Below are 19064 nucleotides of genomic sequence, written 5' to 3' on the forward strand. Positions count from 1 at the left end.
ATTTGATCTCCAGAAATAATCCATACTTGAGCTACAATTCAAGGATTTAATTTTAAGAATATAGTAAATAACTTTCACCTTGGAACAACAGCTCCATTCCCATTTCCTATAATGAAGTACTCCTCCTCAGCTGCTATGAGTGCCACCCGAAACGTGGCAGTGCAACAATTGTCCATGGAGATACAACGACATCAACCCTGTCAGTTTTCCAAACACAGATAATTTAAACCTCAGAAATAGTTTCTCTGGGCTAAGCCACATTAGAATTAAGAACAGTTTCTTCCTTGGCCTTCCTTCCTTCCTCCCACTTGTGAGGATTCAGAACAGCAGTGTTCTAACACAGTAGCGGACCCTCAACAAATGTCAATTATTTTCTTTCTGTCTCTATTCTGTTGTTCTTTAATTATACATTTGTATCAGTTTAAATATAATATGCTATTAAATAACTAGAATGCTTTCCAATTAGAAAACACAAACACACACACACACACACACACACACACACCAGCTTTAAGTGGTGAATATTTATGTGGTAATATGATATATTATCATATAGCATAAATTTTGTCTTTGAGCATATTACATATTAGAAATTTCTTACTACACATGCAATTACCACTATTGGTCATCAGCAGAGCCAAGTCCTCATTTCCCTGTCTTTTCTTACAATTCTAAAGTATAACACAGAATTTCTAAAAGAAACTGGAACTGATTTCACTTGTGTAGTCAGTGAAATTCAAAGAAATTAAGATATTGAAATAGCACCTTTTATATAATAAGTTCTGTCGGGCTCTACAGTAAATGTAAGTGGGCCAGTCCTCTATTATACTTTATTATACTCTGTTCTAGGCACCAAGGCATTAGATTGCTAAAAGAATATTAACACCATCATTCTCCATTATCATTATGTAAATTATTGGGCCAGGACAATTTTGGAAACATAGGGTTCTTATTGTGAGTTGGTTTTACTGAATCCTTTGAGTAACTAGTCAAGAGTTAGTTAATTCTTGGAGTAACTAGTCAAGAGTAGCTATTGTGGTATCCATAAAGTTAATAAGAACTCTGGAAGCAACAGAAACTATGCTCTATTTGATAATGCAGGTTGGGTATATTTTATTAGTTTGCAAGGATTAGTCTGATTAAATGCCCTTTAGCCTGACCTTTCTTACAAGGGTGTGTGAAAATATTGAATATACAGTTTGTGCTTTAACCACAGAACATATTCTATGGTGCATGACTTATTCATCTTTCAAAACCAAATTTAGTTGGGGCAACATTTTCTATAATATCCCATTTTTAAAATAATGTTAAAGTTACTAGAACTCCATTAAAAATGTTTTGGGGCTAGAAGTCATGTTTAAAATAAGATAAATCTTTACTTAAGCTAGGCAAATCAATTCAGTGGTGATTTAGGTTATTTACATCATTAGAAGAGGTGGGTTAACCAGCAGTTATAATTTATTCAAGGGTAGACACAAAATATTCTATATTCAACCATAATTTTTAAATTTTTTCTGTTTACATTTATGTTTATAAAATGTTTGCATTTTCAAGATTTCTCTGAGAATATTAAAGGATAATGTTGTACCTGTAAAATATTTGCATGTGAAATAAATGGAGAACATGCAGTAACACAGAGCCATCTATTGAAAACATGTGGATCTGATGTTGGATGAGTGTGTATGCAGGGCCCTTGGTGTTTGCCTTTATTGAGTCATATTCTGTTTAAAAATAGGCAACATTTTGTGAGATAATTCTGAAGCATATTGATTTTTAAGGGTCAATATACTTATATATCTTTATTTTACAATGTCCATCATGTAGTAAGTACACAAACTTTTCTAAAGTTTAGGTTAGAGTTTATTTTGTTTTGATTTTTTAAGTTACATAAACATATTGCTTTGTTAAAATACATTTTAGGCATTTGATGAGGGATTACCTGAAGAACTACAAACAATAAATCTTTAGTTTTGATAATAACTAGAAAAAATTAACTTGACTATATTTATAATGACTTGAAGACATTATATAATAAAGTCAGCACTTGGACAGCTCTCTGTGGTATCTTCTTATTAATCCTGTAATCATAGAAAAGATGGCTGTGTATAATAAAGTAATTGTTGTTGCTGGACATTTTAAGAGTTACTACACCCTCTTCATTCATGAAACTGGGTTTCTGCACGTCCCCATCCTCACCATAGGCTTTTAATGTCTTGATATGCTGCAAAGCAAAATGTTATTGTAATGGTAAAATATTTTGTTCTAATTTACATTTATTCGAAAACATTTACAGTTTTTTGCCTGTGGTTGGCATCGTATTCACCATTTACTACTATAGCAAATCGTAGCCACCTCTTTGAAGTTTGAAACATATTTTCCCTTTATATCCCTGTTTCAGACCAGGTGCAGGATGCATGACCCTTCAACTACTAAATATTCTGCACACAGATAAAACAGCAAGAATTTTCTGTATATATACTCAATTCTAAATAATAGCTCCTTTGAAAGTAGTATAAGAATCAGAAAGAGATTAAGAAGCACACCCAGAAAGATACCAATACTTTATGGTCCCCTATTACACTTAGAATAAAATCCAAATAATTTTCATTCATCAAATCCTGGGTGTTTGTACACATCAATCCCCCCCACTTATTGATTCCATTCTTTCCCATATTACAGTAGTCACACTGACCCCAGTCAATTCCAAGTCAGCACAGATCTCTTTCCACCACAGGGCTTTTTCAGGGGCAAGTTCCCCTGCTTAGAATGTCTTTCTTTGCACATTGTGCACACTTGGTTCATTCTTTTCCATGAGTTTTCACCGTAAATATCAGGTGCTTATCGAGATTGTATGTTTACCCTAGTCAAAAATAAAGAAACTAATGTCTTCCCTTGTATTCTCTTTCTTAACTCTTTGGTTCATTCTTGACATTTATTGCAGCCAACAATGACCATTTCTCTTGTGTACTTGGTTTTATTTATCTTCTCCCATTAGAAAACATCTTTGTGATGACAAGGAATGAATGTGTGTATATCTTGTTCACCAATGTTTCTCCAATTTTAAGTACTGTTCCTAGACTCTTTTCAGTATCCAATAAACATTTGTTGAATGCACACATGCACAAATAAATATTTAACACAGAGAAAGGTAGGTTGAAGCAGTATAATCTGGATCTAAATGGTGCTAATATAGAATTGAATTTTAATCTCAACTTCAGCATTAACTAGACATGAGACGATTTCTCTGTTTTGCCTCAGTTTCCATATTTATACAAACAGAGAAAGTAATACTTGGCTGGCATCTTTCAGAGTGCTTCTGTGAGGACATATTGAAATAATCGATGTGAGGCACGTTACATTATTTAAACATCATACAAATAAAAGATAATCTCCCGAATTTATCTAAAAATTAAATAAAAAGGAAAATAAATACAGTAAGGTAAATTGGAAAAATTTCAGCACATTTTATTTGTAGCAAAGTTGGCCCTCATTCTTCCACACCAAAAATAATGGGGGAGAGAAGAATCAGGAAATGACTGCTTATGAAACGAGAACCCAAGACTTGGGGAAAGATTGTTTCCTAGCGATTGAGGCATGCAAGTTACATTTTATAGCCACATTGGTAAAAGAAGGATGGGCTTTGCCTCCACGCTTGGTGATATCATGAGGGTTTAACTTTCCTTTAAATAGAGGTGGGATAATACAAAGTAGCTCAGCAACAGTACCTGGTGAAAGAGACTGGCACATCTAAAACGAGGAGAAAGGGGAAAATTAGAGCAAACGTGGTTACCTATTTTCTGGTCTCTCTTCTACATGTCTTCCCAATTCCTTCACAAACTGTGACTAATGAATTATATTGTTTTTTGGTTTTTAAATTCAGCCCCTCCCAACCTCCCTTCCACAGATAGGGTCTGCGGAAAGGAGTCACGGATAGGTTACCAGAACTAATTCAATATCCCAATGATTGTACACCTGAAGCATGTCTCTGCACAATATTTCTTAGAGCCGCTTTATTTGTTTATCAATGAACATCTTACTGCGTCCCTGAGATGTAGGTCATCGGAAATATCAGCTGCCGATCACATGCAGTCTTCATTATATTTCCAGACCCAGTGCGCTGCTGATTCCTGCACAACTGGAGTGCGCCTGAGCTGTGTGAGGGAAAGGAGACACCTGTGCCTTAGGGACGCAGGTGAAGTCCCATCTACCTTCCTGAGACTTTCCCTGGCGCTTTTCCACCCTCTCAGTGGCTCACTTCTCATCTCCATCTCCCCTGTCCACTTGGACTCAGACCTCTCTGTTTAACCCGCGCTTTTCCCGCCCTCTCTCTCCTCCGCGCCTTAGCTGAAGACCCAGAGAGCTCCACAAAACTGGGCATGCCTAATAGGCAGGGAAGGCTTGGGCTGCAAGAAGAAAGCGTTTGCACCTTCCGAGCTCCCCTCCCCTCTGCAGTTGCCTCCTGCCAGTCAGGCGACCCGACGTGCTCTACGGCCCAATGAGGGCCCGCGGCCTTCGCCTGCGCCCCGCCTCTCCTGGCACGACCACCAATGAGTGGCTGGCGGAGGTGGGCCGCGCCCTGTTCCCGCCTCTCCAGCTAAGACCGCTGGTGTGAGCCCGGGCTCGGCGAGAGCGAGGGACGACGGAAGGGACGGGAAGGTGTGGGCGCGGGGCCACGCAGCCCGACGGCGGGAGTCGCAGGTGCGGGGTGCATGGGCCAGTGAGGACGCACAGAGATCCCTCGCCGCGGGGAGGAGGAGCCGCGCGGGAGCCAGGCGCTGCCCCAAGACCCTGCGTCCGAGCGAGCGGAACCTCGCGCTTCGCCCGGGGACAGTCCGAAGTCCGCGCTATGGAAGAGGAGAAATATTTGCCTGAGCTGATGGCAGAGAAAGATAGCCTGGATCCATCTTTTGTGCATGCATCGCGCCTTTTGGCAGAAGGTAGGACTTGCCCCCACAGATGGGCACAAACCGCCGGCTGCCTATGTCACCCGCGGCTTGGTTAGGGGAGTGAAGTTGGGGAGGGACTCCTCTCGCCGCCTTCGCAGAAACTGTCCCCCTGAAGATGCTTGCCTCAGAGCTCGGGCGGACAGACCCTGTTCTTGGGGCGGACAGCGGTGCTCCTTCTCCACGTCTTAATTTGGAGAAGACCAAAGCTACGGAGATCTAATGGCAGTGGCGGTGTGACCTGTTAGGATCACTGATAGAGAAACCATAAAGTGTAACGCGGTCTACAGGGACATTTTCACTTCGCAGAGGGAGGGGAAAGCGGTTTGGAAGTAAATGGTGATCAATGTAGTGTTCTAAGAGCTTCGTAGCTACAGATTGGTATTTTTATTTTTATTTTTATTTTTTGCTGCATTTAGGAAGTGATTTTTGATACCCTTTAATCAAAGTCTATCCTATGGAAAGTGTTAGAATTAACCTATGCATTAAACTATGCATGTTCTTATATGTATGTTAATGTGGTAAGTAGAGGCTAAAGTGCTTATACATTTATTTGAAGTGTGATGATTGGGTACTCTGTGAGATACTGGTCCCTGGGAACACTCTATAATTGATCAACTGTTTTACCAAGTGTGCATTTTCTTTTGTGTACCTGTAATGTTAAAGGAGATTTCCTTCCTAGAGGAACATACATGTCTTGTTTTTTGCATTGCTTTGAAACGTTGTTTTTGAAAAAAGACACACGAACTTTATTAACCGAATTACTCCATTTATGTTATAATAATGCCATCTGAATACTAAAGACACCTATGATATCTGTAGTTACTTACACATGCCTTTTTAAAACATCTGCAGATTTTTTTAGATGAATACTTCATTAATAATGAATTGCTTCATCATCAAATTGGTTACAATGCAGTTTTGTAGCTAAGGTTGTTACGGACTTACATATAGCAAAAAACTAAAAGGGATAACTTCCTCTACCCAAGCTCCTCAGTATTAAAAGATTTTTTTGAGACTTAGTTGTACGAAGGAAGAATAAATTCTGCTCAATATATGATTTAAATAGGCATTAGCTATATTTTTTAATTTATGAATTGTTATTTATATTAACAATAAAGTGTAAGGTATTTTTCTATATTTAAATACTAAACAATTAGGAAAAGATTTATATTCAAAACATGGAACATGTGAAATAACTAAACTGTTTTCAGGGAAAAAGCTTGTTTTATAGATAAGTGGGAAGGTGAAATACAATTATGCCTACTACTTTCTTGGTTACTGAATGAAAAAAATAGAAATTAAAGTAGAAAAGTAAAGTCAAGAAAAACGAACTTTTTTTTACTTTCCCAAAAAAGACAACTACATAAAAATAATAGCAAAATAATGAGTTAATAGATGTTTAAGGTTGTTTGAAATGATTTAAAAAGCAAGTCTTACCAGTCTTCAGTATCTTTAATATATTTTGAATAGTCTTCAATATATTTTACAGAAGTTTCTTTATGTAGCTGATAATATGTCTTTAAAGTGAAAAAAAAGGTTACAAATTGATCGTTCTCTCTGCCCGCTAATTGGAGTTCTATTTGAGACAAGTGGCTCAAAGATTAATTCATCAGTCATTAATATGAGTTGTACTTGAAGACGGCCAAGCTAAATAAATGCATACAAGAAACTCTTAACAGAGTGCATAAGTATTTCTGTGGCTGGTAAAACAGTCAGAGAATGCACTTGGTTCCTTAACATTTTATCTTTCCTAGGAACTTGATTTCTGGATATAATACTTAGGAACATGTTCTGATGTACCTTGTAATTTGATTTTTTCCCAGCAGGGGGAAGCATGCCCTGGTTTTGTAAAGGATTAGAAGGAAAAGCTCCTAAATAGAGAAAAGCATCTAAATAAGAAACAAAGAGGGTACCCAAATTTCAGAGAAATCAGAATGAGGAACAGAGAATGGAGGAGGTTATAATAATTTTGGAGTACATACAGAGTTATGCAAAAGGATGCATAGGTTTTAGATTAGCTCTCTGTACCAGGGGCTCTTTACATGTGCTAATTAAAGAGTGTAAGATGATTGTTCTTGGAATCTCAATAATCTTAATGTATATTTTATGGTATAGATCTTTCGTTATCTTTCCAAAGGCCAGTTGCCAAGATGTCCACGCTTAGTTTCAGATCTCTATAGAAGAGTATTGTTGAGATGATTTTATTTCTCATTCCTGAGAATGCACTGATTGAAGGGAGTGGCTATAAATAAACCTGACATAGATATTCATTTGGAAAGAAGGTGCAAAGTACATTTCAGTCAGTACTGTGCAGACAGTGTCAAGCCTGAGTGAGTAATAAAAATGATACAGATGATTCAGTTCTTCAGAATGATTTTCCGGAAGCTAATATATATAAAGGCAGTAATATAAACCAATGAGCTTTCACAATGATTTATTTTGCATTTTGATTGGTGATAGATGCAAATCAGTGCTCAATTGACAGTACTTCATGTAGAATTGAAGGCTGTGGGGTTGAAAGTACTAGTTGGATGTTTATTTGGTTTTTTTTGGGGGGTCCATTGTATTTTGTTTTATTTCACTTGTTTCTGCTGTGTGTTTTCAATGAGAATGATTTCAGTTGATTGTTACTCAGAAGAGATCTTGAATAATGTAGTTTGAAGTTTGTTTATAATATGCTTAAATAGTTAAAATAATGTTCATCCTGCGATTATAATGTTGCTTAGTTATCCACTTGTTATGGTAGGTGCTTTTGAATATGATAAAACAGCAAACTCAGGACTATCCTTACAGTTCTACTCAGTGTTTGAATTTGGTTGCCAGATGAAATTACATGAGTTTATTTATATCTTTTCCGCTTCTGGGAAGTGCATTAAACTGTGAATCTAGATACCTAGATTTGAATTCCACTTTAACCTCATCTGAATCTAGGTAAGCTTTCTTTCCCTGGGCCCAGTTTCCTTGTCTCTCAAATTAAGGAGTTGGACTAAGTGATGTATGTGGTTTTTTTGCAATTCTAATTAAGTCTCAGACTACTGATGATACAACGAAGTGATGTTTGTATATTCGGAACAAAAATTCAATGGCTGCACATTTTTGAAACTTTTTTCATTCTTTCCTAGTTTAATGATTAATAGTATATTTATGGCACTAAAATGTAATTTGAGGCATATACTTTATTTTGGGTACTGGGGACAGATTTATGTTCTTAAGTCTATTGAACTACTATTAATGTTTGAGGCCAAAAATGTATATACATGAAAATATTATCTGGAAATATTCTATGTCTGCTGACAGACATAGATCTGTTCAGATTTATGTATTCAATTATGGTGATTCCATACTCTTAGGAGCATTATAAATTTTTGTCCAATTGAGAGAGGTTTGGGGAAGATTTCCTAGCCTGAAATCTTTGCAAGCACTGAAAGAATCATAACCGTTTTGGTTGACTCATTATATGAGGATGTCAAATATTGCCAAATACTCCAGCAGTTCGAATGGTTTTCAAAAAACTGTAGGTGCTATTTTCAAACTTTAGTGAAAAGTTTGACCTGCCATCTAGACTTGGCCTTTATTTCTGCAGATATAAATGAGATCTTAAAAATATTAAGAAAAGAGGGATTAATACCACAAATGCAAACTTGTGAGTTAACTACATTTAGATTATCAATAAGAACCATTTATTAGTTAGATCATGTTTCTGAAATATTTTTCATAAAGCTTGATAAGTTTTTAAATTAAGGAAAGTTAGTAGTGTAATGTCTAAAACAGCTTCTGGTTAAAAAATAGTTTTCCTGTGACTCTTTAAAATGACTTTTCTTTTGATTAATGTAATCAACTTTTTCTCCCAATAGACTTGGGATAATCTTACTTATGTTTCTTTTTTTTTTTTTTTGAGACGGAGTCTTGCTCTGTCGCCCAGGCTGGAGTGTAGTGGCGCGATCTCAGCTCACTGCAAGCTCCGCCTCCCGGGTTCACGCCATTCTCCTGCCTCACCCTCTGGAGTAGCTGGGACTACAGGCACCCGCCACCACGCCCAGCTAATTTTTTGTGTTTTTAGTAGAGACGGGGTTTCACTGTGTTAGCCAGGATGGTCTCGATCTCCTGACCTCGTGATCCGCCTGCCTCTGCCTCCCAAAGTGCTAGGATTACAGGCGTGAGCCACCACACCCGGCCTACTTACGTTTCTTAAATACAAAACAAACATGGGCAAAAAATTAAATTCAAGTTATCTTTGATCTTCAATTAAGAGAATTTATGATATAGTGGAAAATGTCTACGTTGACAAGAAAAACACTTCGGAGTGATTATTGACACTTCTACCTACTGGGAAATATAGGCTGTGTCATTTTTTTCCACCTCTCTGATACTCAGTTTCTTCATCTATATAACAGGAAAAGTAATACCTACCAGGCAGGGTTCTTTTAAGATGGAAAAAAACAAAAGCAAAAACAAAAACAAACAAAAAACAACTTCTGCTTGTGATGCTTGTGATAACATAAGCCGTATTTTAACAATTTATTTTATTTTATTTTATTTTCGAGACAGAGCCTTGCACTGTCACCCAGGTTGGAGTGCAGTGGTGCAATTTTGGCTCACTGCAGCCTCTGCCTCCTGGGTTCAAGCAGTTCTCCTGCTTCAGCCTCCCAAGTAGCTGGGATTACAGGTGCAAGCCACCACACCCGGCTAATTTTTGTATTTTTAGTAGAGACGGGATTTCACCATGTTGGCCAGGCTGGTCTCAGACTCCTGACCTTGTGATTGACCTGCCTCATCCTCCCAAAGTGCTAGGATTACAGGCGTGAGCCACTGTGCCCGGCCAATAATTTTTATGTGTATAACAAAAATATAAGCAGAAATTAAACAACTATAACGTGATGATGCACCTCAATTTGAGAAAATAAGTAAAATAAACACTGCCTTACTTTAGATTACTGCTGAGTTACATTTGAACTCATAAAGCAAATTATGAAATAAATTACCTTATGAAAAAGGATTACATTGAGGGTTTTAAAAATATCATGTTTAGTAGATGATCACTTGTCAGTCTTTAACCATGAGCTTGATTAGCCCTGGTCCTATTTATTTCAAGAGTAATTTCAGACCTGTTCAGGCTTCCTCTTAAACCCACATGTTCTTCACTCTCAGCAGGTGATTTCATCATCTGTTTTATTGGAGGAAATGGATATCTCTCTTCTGCTATTCCTCAACCTCCTACCACCTAAAAACTTCCATAGCCATCGTCATTGTCTTTCATTCCCAGAAGACCAAATGTTTCATTTCTTCAAGGTTGACTTGCCATCCAAATCCTTGACCCAAATGCTCTTCATCTCTGGACTCATTCTGTAGTTAAATCCTTTATTTGTATCTCCTACTCTTTCTCCCAATCGACACTTTCTTTATAGCAGCTGTCAACATGATTCAATGTGAATAATTTGAAGAAATAGAATACTTCTTTCACTTGCCAGAAATATTAAAAAATAATCTCTCTTGACATTTGTCCTTCCTTGTTTCCTTCAAACTTCTGATAATACTAGTAACTATAAACTAGCTGCCTCACTTTCTGAATTTACCTTTTTAAAATTATTTGGTTTGGCTTCTGTCTTCATCACTGTCCTGAAAGTGATGACCCTAGTGACAGAATAATCTCATAAATGCCAAATCAAATAAATTTTTTCTGACCCCTCATCAAGTCTCTTGGCTGCACTTTCCACTATTGACCTTCTTCTGATTTCTTTCCATCTTCCTTGTCTTCTGGGCACTATATTCTACTGGCTTTACTTCCTTCTTTGACCATTTCTTGCGCTCATCATCCTTCATTTCCCTCCTTCCCACACCAACACACACAATGCTGTCACAGTAATTCATTTAAAGTCTCACCATGTCACACTTCTTAATAATTTCCATTGCCTGCAAGGCGTAGTCTATACCCCTTGACGTTCTTATAACATGCTTACCTCTCCAGAAGCATCTCTTCAGCCTTTCTGCTTAATTTCTCTCAGGTATACCAAACTGCTTATAGTTCACTCTCTACACTTCCTTGACATTCCCATACCTATTCACAGAAAGCTAGATATTTTCCCCTCATTCTCATAATGAACGCCTCTAGATCACTGTCCAAACTGTTATTTTAGAATGATCAGGTTGTGCCTGTCTCTCTCACCAGAGAAACAGCTCCTGTCTGTCTCCTCTTGAGGAGCAGAACTAAGTCTTTTTCATCATTATATTAGCAGCACTTTTCACAGTGCCTGGTATGTGATGGTGCCAGGTAGAGGCCAGACAGGCTTTTCTCCGTCAGATTTCAGAACCTGCCTCCTGTTGGCCCCTCTGCTACCTCTTCCGCATGTGATAACACTTGCTCTTCTCTCTGTCCTCTCCTCTGTCTAAGGTGTTGCACATGCTAGGACCTCGCTTTAGAATGCCCTTTCTAGCTTCTCTCCATGATTATAATTTATCTTCATCCAATAAAACTGGGTACTGCTATCCCTTCTTCTAGGAAGCCTTTCGTAATGGCTTCTCATCTAATTCATTATAAATTAAGTGCACTTCTGGTTTTATTTTCAACCTATCCACCACTACTACATTGCAACATGCAATTCTTTTTGATCTTGATTGTCTCCCCCTCTAAGCTTGAGGGCCATACTATGACTTCTGTCTTTGAATTTTTAATGCTTGCCTTCAGTCTTGTATGTAGAAGGCCTCAATAAATGTTTCTTAACTGAATCATGCTGACCTCATATCTTCCTTTTTCTCCTACCATGTGTTTAGAAGATTATCTCCAGAAACAATTTTTCAGTATTTTCAGTAATTCTGTCATTTACAATGATAATACTAATTCAGTCATATTTTATCTTTGCATAATTCAAAACCTCAGGAGGCCACTTTGAAAGTTTCCGTTTGTTTTTAAGTCAATTTTGAAAAATTATTCATTTGCAGGAAGTTGGAAAGATAGTACAGGGAAGTCCTTCTTTACTCTGTGAGGTATCTGAGAATCTGCCCATTTGTTTCTTTGTTGTTTGGATTGAGGCTGTGTGTGTGTGTGTGTGTGTGTGTGTGTGTGTGTGTGTCTGTGTGTCTGCTTTTTATTTATTTATATTTATTTATTTATTTTTTTTGAAGGCAGAGTCTGTCTCTGTCGCCCAGGCTGGAGTGCAGTGGCGCAATCTCGGCTCACTGCAAGCTCCGCCTCCCGGGTTCAGGCCATTCTCCTGCCTCAGCCTCCTGAGTAGCTGGGACTACAGGCGCCTGCCACCACGCCCGGCTAATTTTTTGTATTTTTAGTAGAGACAGGGTTTCACCGTATTAACCAGGTTGGTCTCCATCTCCTGACCTTGCGATCCGCCCGCCACGGCCTCCCAAAGTGCTGGGATTACAGGCGTGAGCCACCACGCCTGGCCGTGTCTGGTTTTAATACTTCTGAGTTGCCAGCTTTTCTAGCACTCAGTCTGGCACATACGCGGCACAAAGAAAATCTAAGAAAACAATTGGAATGTCATTCCCGAGTCTTGTGATACTGAGACAATTGGCCTCCTTTTTTCCACTTTCTAGAAAAGAAAGTCTTCTTATGTTTATCTGTAATGTCCCATCCCCATTCATTTATGTGTTTTAATTTATATTTTTATGAAATTTGCTTTTGAATGAATATTAGGCCTTGTACATTAATATTAATATTTCATTAACTAGTTATATAGGAATGAGCATGACCATGATCAATTCATCTAGATAATGGACACAGTAATATTCTCTATATTTATCTCATTTTAAGGTTTTTTTATGGCCTGGTACCCGAGAATGGGAACAGTTTTTCTCAGTTTCTCTTTATGTACACAGTCTATAGTGAAGTTGTTTGTTCCCACAGCAGCTGTAGAAGGGGAGGAAGTGAGGTTTGGAGGTAGTTTTTAGAAACCCTTGGAAATAACTGTGTAGTATCATGAGCTTTCCTTTTGCACTTATTTGAACACTGAATTTGATCTTTTTTTTTGGTTTGGCTATATTATAAGAAATGTATCTTCATTGGAATTATATTCTGACACCAGTTTGATTTTCTAAAGCTATAAACCGTGTAATATTTAATATATTTCATAGATCAAAATTTGTTACTATTCCCCGAAAACTGCTGAATTCCAATAAAATAAGCTGAATTTGGAATTTTTTTAGACGTGGAATAACCACTAATAGTTGATATTCTACATTAATGTTAGTAAATATCCATATTATATGGCTTCCTCAACTTCTCGAGTGCAGAGTTCTGTAATGATTGCATCTTTTATTTGCCGAATACTTGCGAGGTCATGGCCAAGCATCCTCTTGCTCCACTGTTGTTAACTTTTTTGGGGAAAAGAAGTCATTTTTTAGCACATCCTCCATTTGACTCACGAACAGTACTTCCAAAAAGATTTTGCAGTTTAGAGAGATAATAATCATAAAAGCATTAGGCTATTTACCTTATATTTTAGTTATACTTTGGAGGATTAATTCCATCAGACTAGTACTCTACTGTATTTGACTAGACAATCACATATGCCCTTGAATGTGTGTTGGTAAAAACTGCATATGCGCTGGGCACGGTGGCTCACGCTTGTAATTCCAGCACTTTGGGAGGCCGAGGCGGGTGGATCAAGAGGTCAGGAGATCGAGGCCATCCTGTCTAACACGGTGAAACCCCATCTGTACTAAAAATACAAAAAAATTAGCCGGGTGTGGTGGCGGGTGCCTGTAGTCCCAGCTACTCGGGAGGCTGAGGCAGGAGAATGGCCTGAACCCGGGAGGCGGAGGTTGCAGTGAGCCGAGATCACGCCACTGCACTCCAGTCTGGGTGACAGAGTGAGACTCTGTCTCAAAAACAAAACAAAACAACAAAAAACCAAAAAACTTCATATGATATGTGCTATTAATAAATGAAATATCAAATGTTTAATTTATGGGATTTATAATCTATAGGGGATTCAACTACATATATAGAGACAGATATTTATATATATACATATATGATATAAATAAGTATATGGAGGGTCTGATAGATTTTATGAAATTTTAGAGACCACTGATATAGGAATTCAGAGAAAGTCATAACTTCTGTTGTTTATGGTAATGAGATATTTATCATTATTACCGTTATCATCATCTCAACATTTATTGTGAGTTTACTCTTTGCCAGACACTGTACTATATGGTGCATTACCACAAGTAATCTACCCACCAATCTTATTGTGTGGTTATTAGCATTCGTTTTGCAAATTAAACAAATTAAGGCTTAGATAAATTAATTTATATCAGGTCTCACAGCAAATAAATTGTAAAGTTGAAACCCAGGCCTTTTCACCCAGACGCCATGTGTAACCATTACACCACATTGTCTCCTGTGATAGAGACCCAATGTTAGGCTTTGAAAGAATGCCAGATATTAGTGTGCACATTTTATCTATAAGATCAATGTTGTTCTTGCCATTAACTTCTAAAATATGTTTCTGAATGCCAATATTGGATGAATTATTATATGATATCATAAAATATAAGTATAGCTTATAAAAGTCAAATAAGTTTATAAATGGGGGAATTTACCTTAGTACAGAATTGAATTAAGGATCATCAAGACAGCCTACATTTTCTGAATGACTTATATTGACTGCTTTTTAGAGAGCTTAGTGATGTGGTGGCACAGCAGAGGAAACGTTTCAGACCTCTTTTGACCCAAAAAGTGGTTGGATAATTTTGTGTGGTTTGCTGAGGCATTTTTTCCGTACATTTTTTGGAGAACTGCTTACATTTCCTGAATTATTCTAGAAACAAAGAACAAATATAGGCCCTCTCTTGTGTCTTGAGGCGGTCAGAGTTTTGTTTAACATTTAGAAGTGAGCAAATTTTACATTTGATCAGAAACAAGACAATATAGCTTGATTTAAATGTTGCCTGTATGTTCTGAGGTATTAGAATTTAATAACTTTGAAACAGATTGGCTGGTGTTATTGTACTGTTATCAGAAATGCCACGATCGATGTCTGTTTCCTTTAAAACATTAGAGATTAGATTTTACTCTTCTTACAGAAAACCAGAATAAGTGTGTTTTCTCTAGAGTGTAGATATTTTTAGCAGGTTCATAGCGTTGTATGCTAGGTAATGATGAGCCCTGACTGCAACTCAGGAGAGGGAGCTTCTGTGATAGAAACACAATAAAGAGGCGGAATGAGAAGAATTTTGCTTAATTTTGAGAAGAAGAAAGGGGTGACTCAAGTAATGGCTGCTTTTACTGAACATACACAGTGGCTTAGGTCTTTATATTCTGAGAGGCAGCTAATATTATCCCTGTTTTATAGGAAAAGATAAAAAGGAAGATTACAAGGTAGTACAATCAATTTGGATTTTTTAAAAAGCAATAAATCAGAGGTTAGGCAAATGTCCAATAAAAGTGTGAAAGAGTGTCAAAAAGCAGCCACTATACATTGAAACATTAAACAGTATTAAAGAACATAACTTGTTTAAGGGAATAGCAAAATCTTGCCTTAATAAACTTTTAGAAGAGTGAACTAACTAGGTTACTGCAGAAATTGTTGTTTCCTTTAAAACCATTTTCTCCAGGAAATTTAAGGAATTTTTTTCTGGAATTTGATTTACATCCACCAGTACATTCATTTTATAAAAGAATACTATAAAATGCAAACAGTAGATGAATGACTAAATAATAGAGTACATTTACCATGATGTTTATTCCTGTAAATGATAAATGGAAAGACATTAGTAAGTGTAAAATTGGATTAAGAATCATCCATGTCTCTAGACAGTTTAAGTTTTTTTTCTGGCGAAAAGTAGAAGCCACTTTTTTATCCATCCAAGACCTTGTGGAAAAGGGGGCCTTTAAGGAATTGTGGGAAGATGAAAGAACATTTGGTATGTTAGGCAGATGGCGTTTTATTATGATATTGCTTTGGAATGGACTTCAGTATGATAAATGGTTATGTATTAAGCTAGTCTTCTGAAATTACTGAAAGATTGGATATTATGTCATCTCTACATAGGGAAAATCTGTTAGAATAAAACATTATGATAATTAAAAGCAATTTAATTAAGTCAGATAAGTATTTGGAATGAGTTTCAATAAACCAAATGGTTTCCCTTTGAGTAAAATGAGTGGAATATATATATATATACACACACATATCTACATATATACATATATATGTGTGTGTGTGTGTGTGTGTGTGTATTTGATGAGCAATATATGTATATATTGTGTTTGTTAAGCATACGTTAATTGGGAATCAAAGAGAAGGGATACAGGCTTGGCCCAGTTGGTTCTTATTGTTTGTGTTTTTCATTAGTATCTGACACTTACATTTAGTTTGAGGAGGGGGAAGGAGATACATAAAAATCTACATAATACAATGATAAGAGAAGTAGATGATGCTGTAGTAGTTTGGGGCAGGACACCTACACAAGCCTATGGAGTTGAAAGGCTTCCATAGGAAGGGGCATATTAGTTTAGATTCTACAAATAAGTAGAATATGACCAGGATTCAGTGATGAAGCAGCTGTAAATTGGAGAGAATTATACATGGATATGGTAAACAACATCTCTAAAATCTGACAAGAAAGAGAATATTTATTCAAATTGGTAGAAGTTAAGCATCGTTGGAGACATAGTAAAGGAGAAAGAATCAAGAAGAATGTGTCTAAAGAGAGTGGTGGAGGCTTATCACACATACCTTGTAAAATATGTTAAGAATTTTGGATTTTATGCTACAAGCAATGGTAAAAGTCATTGAAAGGTATTAAAAAGGGGCAAGTGTGGTGGAGTTTTATTTAAAGTATAATGTAGCTGCATTGCTGGAGACTGGATTGGATAGGTACAAGAAACGGGCAGGCCATCAGGTAGCTACAGCAACAGTTCGAGAGAGAAGTTACAGTGGCTTGGATTCAAATAACGATATGATAAGGAAAAGTAGACAGATCTAGGGAGGCTGAGGCGGGCAGATCACGAGATCAGGAGTTCAAGACCAGCCTGACCAATATGGTGAAACCCCGTGTCTACTAAAAATGCAAAAATTAGCCAGGCGTGGTGGCGCACGCCTGTAGTCCCTGCCACTCAGGAGACTGAGGCAGGAGAATCGATTAAACCCAGGAGGCGGAGGTTACAGTGAGCTGAGATCACGCCACTGCACTCCAGCCTGGGTGACAGAGACTCCATCTCAAGAAAAAAAAAAAAAAAAAAAAAAAAAGAATTGCAAGTAAAATGTAAAGTGTTGGGTTGGATAGAGGGGCTGAAAAATAAAGGGTGGTCAAGTTGGCTATCTTGGTTGCTCGTTGGTAATTAGTTAATGACAGTGTCAGTTACTGAGATATTTATTAAAAGAAGGTTAATGCTGAGTTCAGTTGGATACACGCTGAAGGGACTGTGAAGTGTTCAAGTAAAAATGCAAGTGGAGAGCTGGGTCTGGAGAAAGATGGTGCTGCAGGTGATGGTTTACGTTTTACTAGCATCTAGGTGATAACTGACCTTTGGAGTAGAAGAGAGCACCCTGAGAGAGCATATAAAGTGCAGTAGAAAGGAGACTTCGGATAAAACTCTGAGGAATATCAGTATTTAAGGGAAAGACCGGAGAAAACTCATCTTCAAAGTTGACTAAAAGGACTTTACTAGAACGTAGGTAGGAAAGACCAAGTAATTTCAGTATCGGGTAAATAGGGTATTTGAAGAATGAGGATTTATTCAATATTTTCAAATGTTGCAGTAGATCAAGTAAGACAAGGAGTAAGAGCCTCTAATGGATTTGGCAACAAAGAACAGACTGAGAGAAGGGTTGGACAAAATCTCTTATTTCTGCAAGCTGAAGAATGAATAGGAAGTGAGGCTATGAGAGAAGGTAGGAGAACTCACTCAAGAACTTTGACTTCATAGGGGAGGAGAGCTAGGAGTAAGTAATATGTTGAACTGTATGAAATTGATAATATTTCATCATTTTGACCTGAAAAAATAGCAATTTTGTGTGATTTAATTTATAAATGGGGACAGTAGAATGAGAGGCATTTGAGGGTAGTGGCTGAAAACAGATGCTGAAGCTAGATTCCCTAAGTCCATTATTTCTTCCTAGAATTAAAGACCCATGTTATTCTGAGTGAGGTACTTTAACTTCTATATCCCTTTGTTTCCTCATATGCAAACTGGGTACACTCTTAGTTCTAAACTGAAAACATAATGACAGCTGCATATTGTTTCTTTTGCTCACTGTAAACTACGACAGAACTCCTGTAGTCTCCTATTCTCTATATCTCTGTTCTTCACCCCATCTACTTCCACCTTTCTAACTTGCTCAGTGTAATGTGGGAACATCCTTTTACAAAACTACATATGATATTATAAAATTGTAAAATTAATTCTGTTCTGGGAATCCTGAATCTTTTCCTCTCTCAAATCCATTGTAGGCATCTGCTTTTTCCTTTGACAATTCTTACCGACATTTTGGCATGTATGATTTTGCTGACCACTCATTGCCAACATCTTGATACTTTTTTCCTTTGTATTTTTCCTCCAATACTCAATACAGAAATTTACTGCCTCCATTGGGGTCAGTGAAGCTGTGATCCATGGTAAGCATGAGATGGAATGCCTCAGTGGGCATGCTGTTGGATCCTTACTGCTTCTTGTAATTTGAGCATTTCTCTTACTGAGGATATAGTATGAAAAGATAAATGTATTGTCTTTTAACGCAGCCTGCTACATAGGTCTGTTTCAGTATTGGAGGAAATCATGACTGTGTTGGACCTAAGAAAAAGGATGTGCTTGTGTATCATTTCAAATACAGTCATTTGTTGCTCAGTGCCAAAGATCTATTCTGGGAAATGTGTCATTAGGCGATTTCATCACTGTGTGAACATCAGAAAGTATACTCACACAAATCTAAATGTACCACACACCCAGTCTATATGGTACAGCTATTGTTCCTAGGCCACAAAGCTGTACAGCATGTTACTGTATTGATTACTGCAGGCAGTTATAACACAATGGTATTTGTATACCTAAACATAGAAAAAGTACAGTAAATATACAGTATAAAAGATAAATAGTGGTACACCTATATAGGGCATTTACCATGAAAGGAGCTTGCAGGACTGGAAGTTGCTCTG

General features: G+C 37.3%; 1 protein-coding gene across 5 annotated transcripts in view; it reads left to right on the plus strand.

The window, feature by feature from the left end:
- The first annotated feature begins 4571 nt into the window (after nucleotides 1–4571).
- KHDRBS2 (KH RNA binding domain containing, signal transduction associated 2) overlaps nucleotides 4572–19064 on the plus strand; it is a 677326-nt gene continuing 662833 nt past the window's right edge. For all 5 annotated transcript variants that reach the window (XR_004029312.1, XR_004029313.1, XR_004029315.1 and 2 more), the window contains exon 1: nucleotides 4572–4937. Coding sequence is in view for 1 of the 5 variants with exons in the window: in XM_030809415.1 (XP_030665275.1) it covers nucleotides 4847–4937 (91 nt within the window). In the remaining 4 variants the exon portion in view is untranslated. The remainder of the gene's footprint in view (nucleotides 4938–19064) is intronic.

Source organism: Nomascus leucogenys, chromosome 3, assembly GCF_006542625.1.
Source record: "Nomascus leucogenys isolate Asia chromosome 3, Asia_NLE_v1, whole genome shotgun sequence".
Taxonomy (NCBI): domain Eukaryota; kingdom Metazoa; phylum Chordata; class Mammalia; order Primates; family Hylobatidae; genus Nomascus; species Nomascus leucogenys.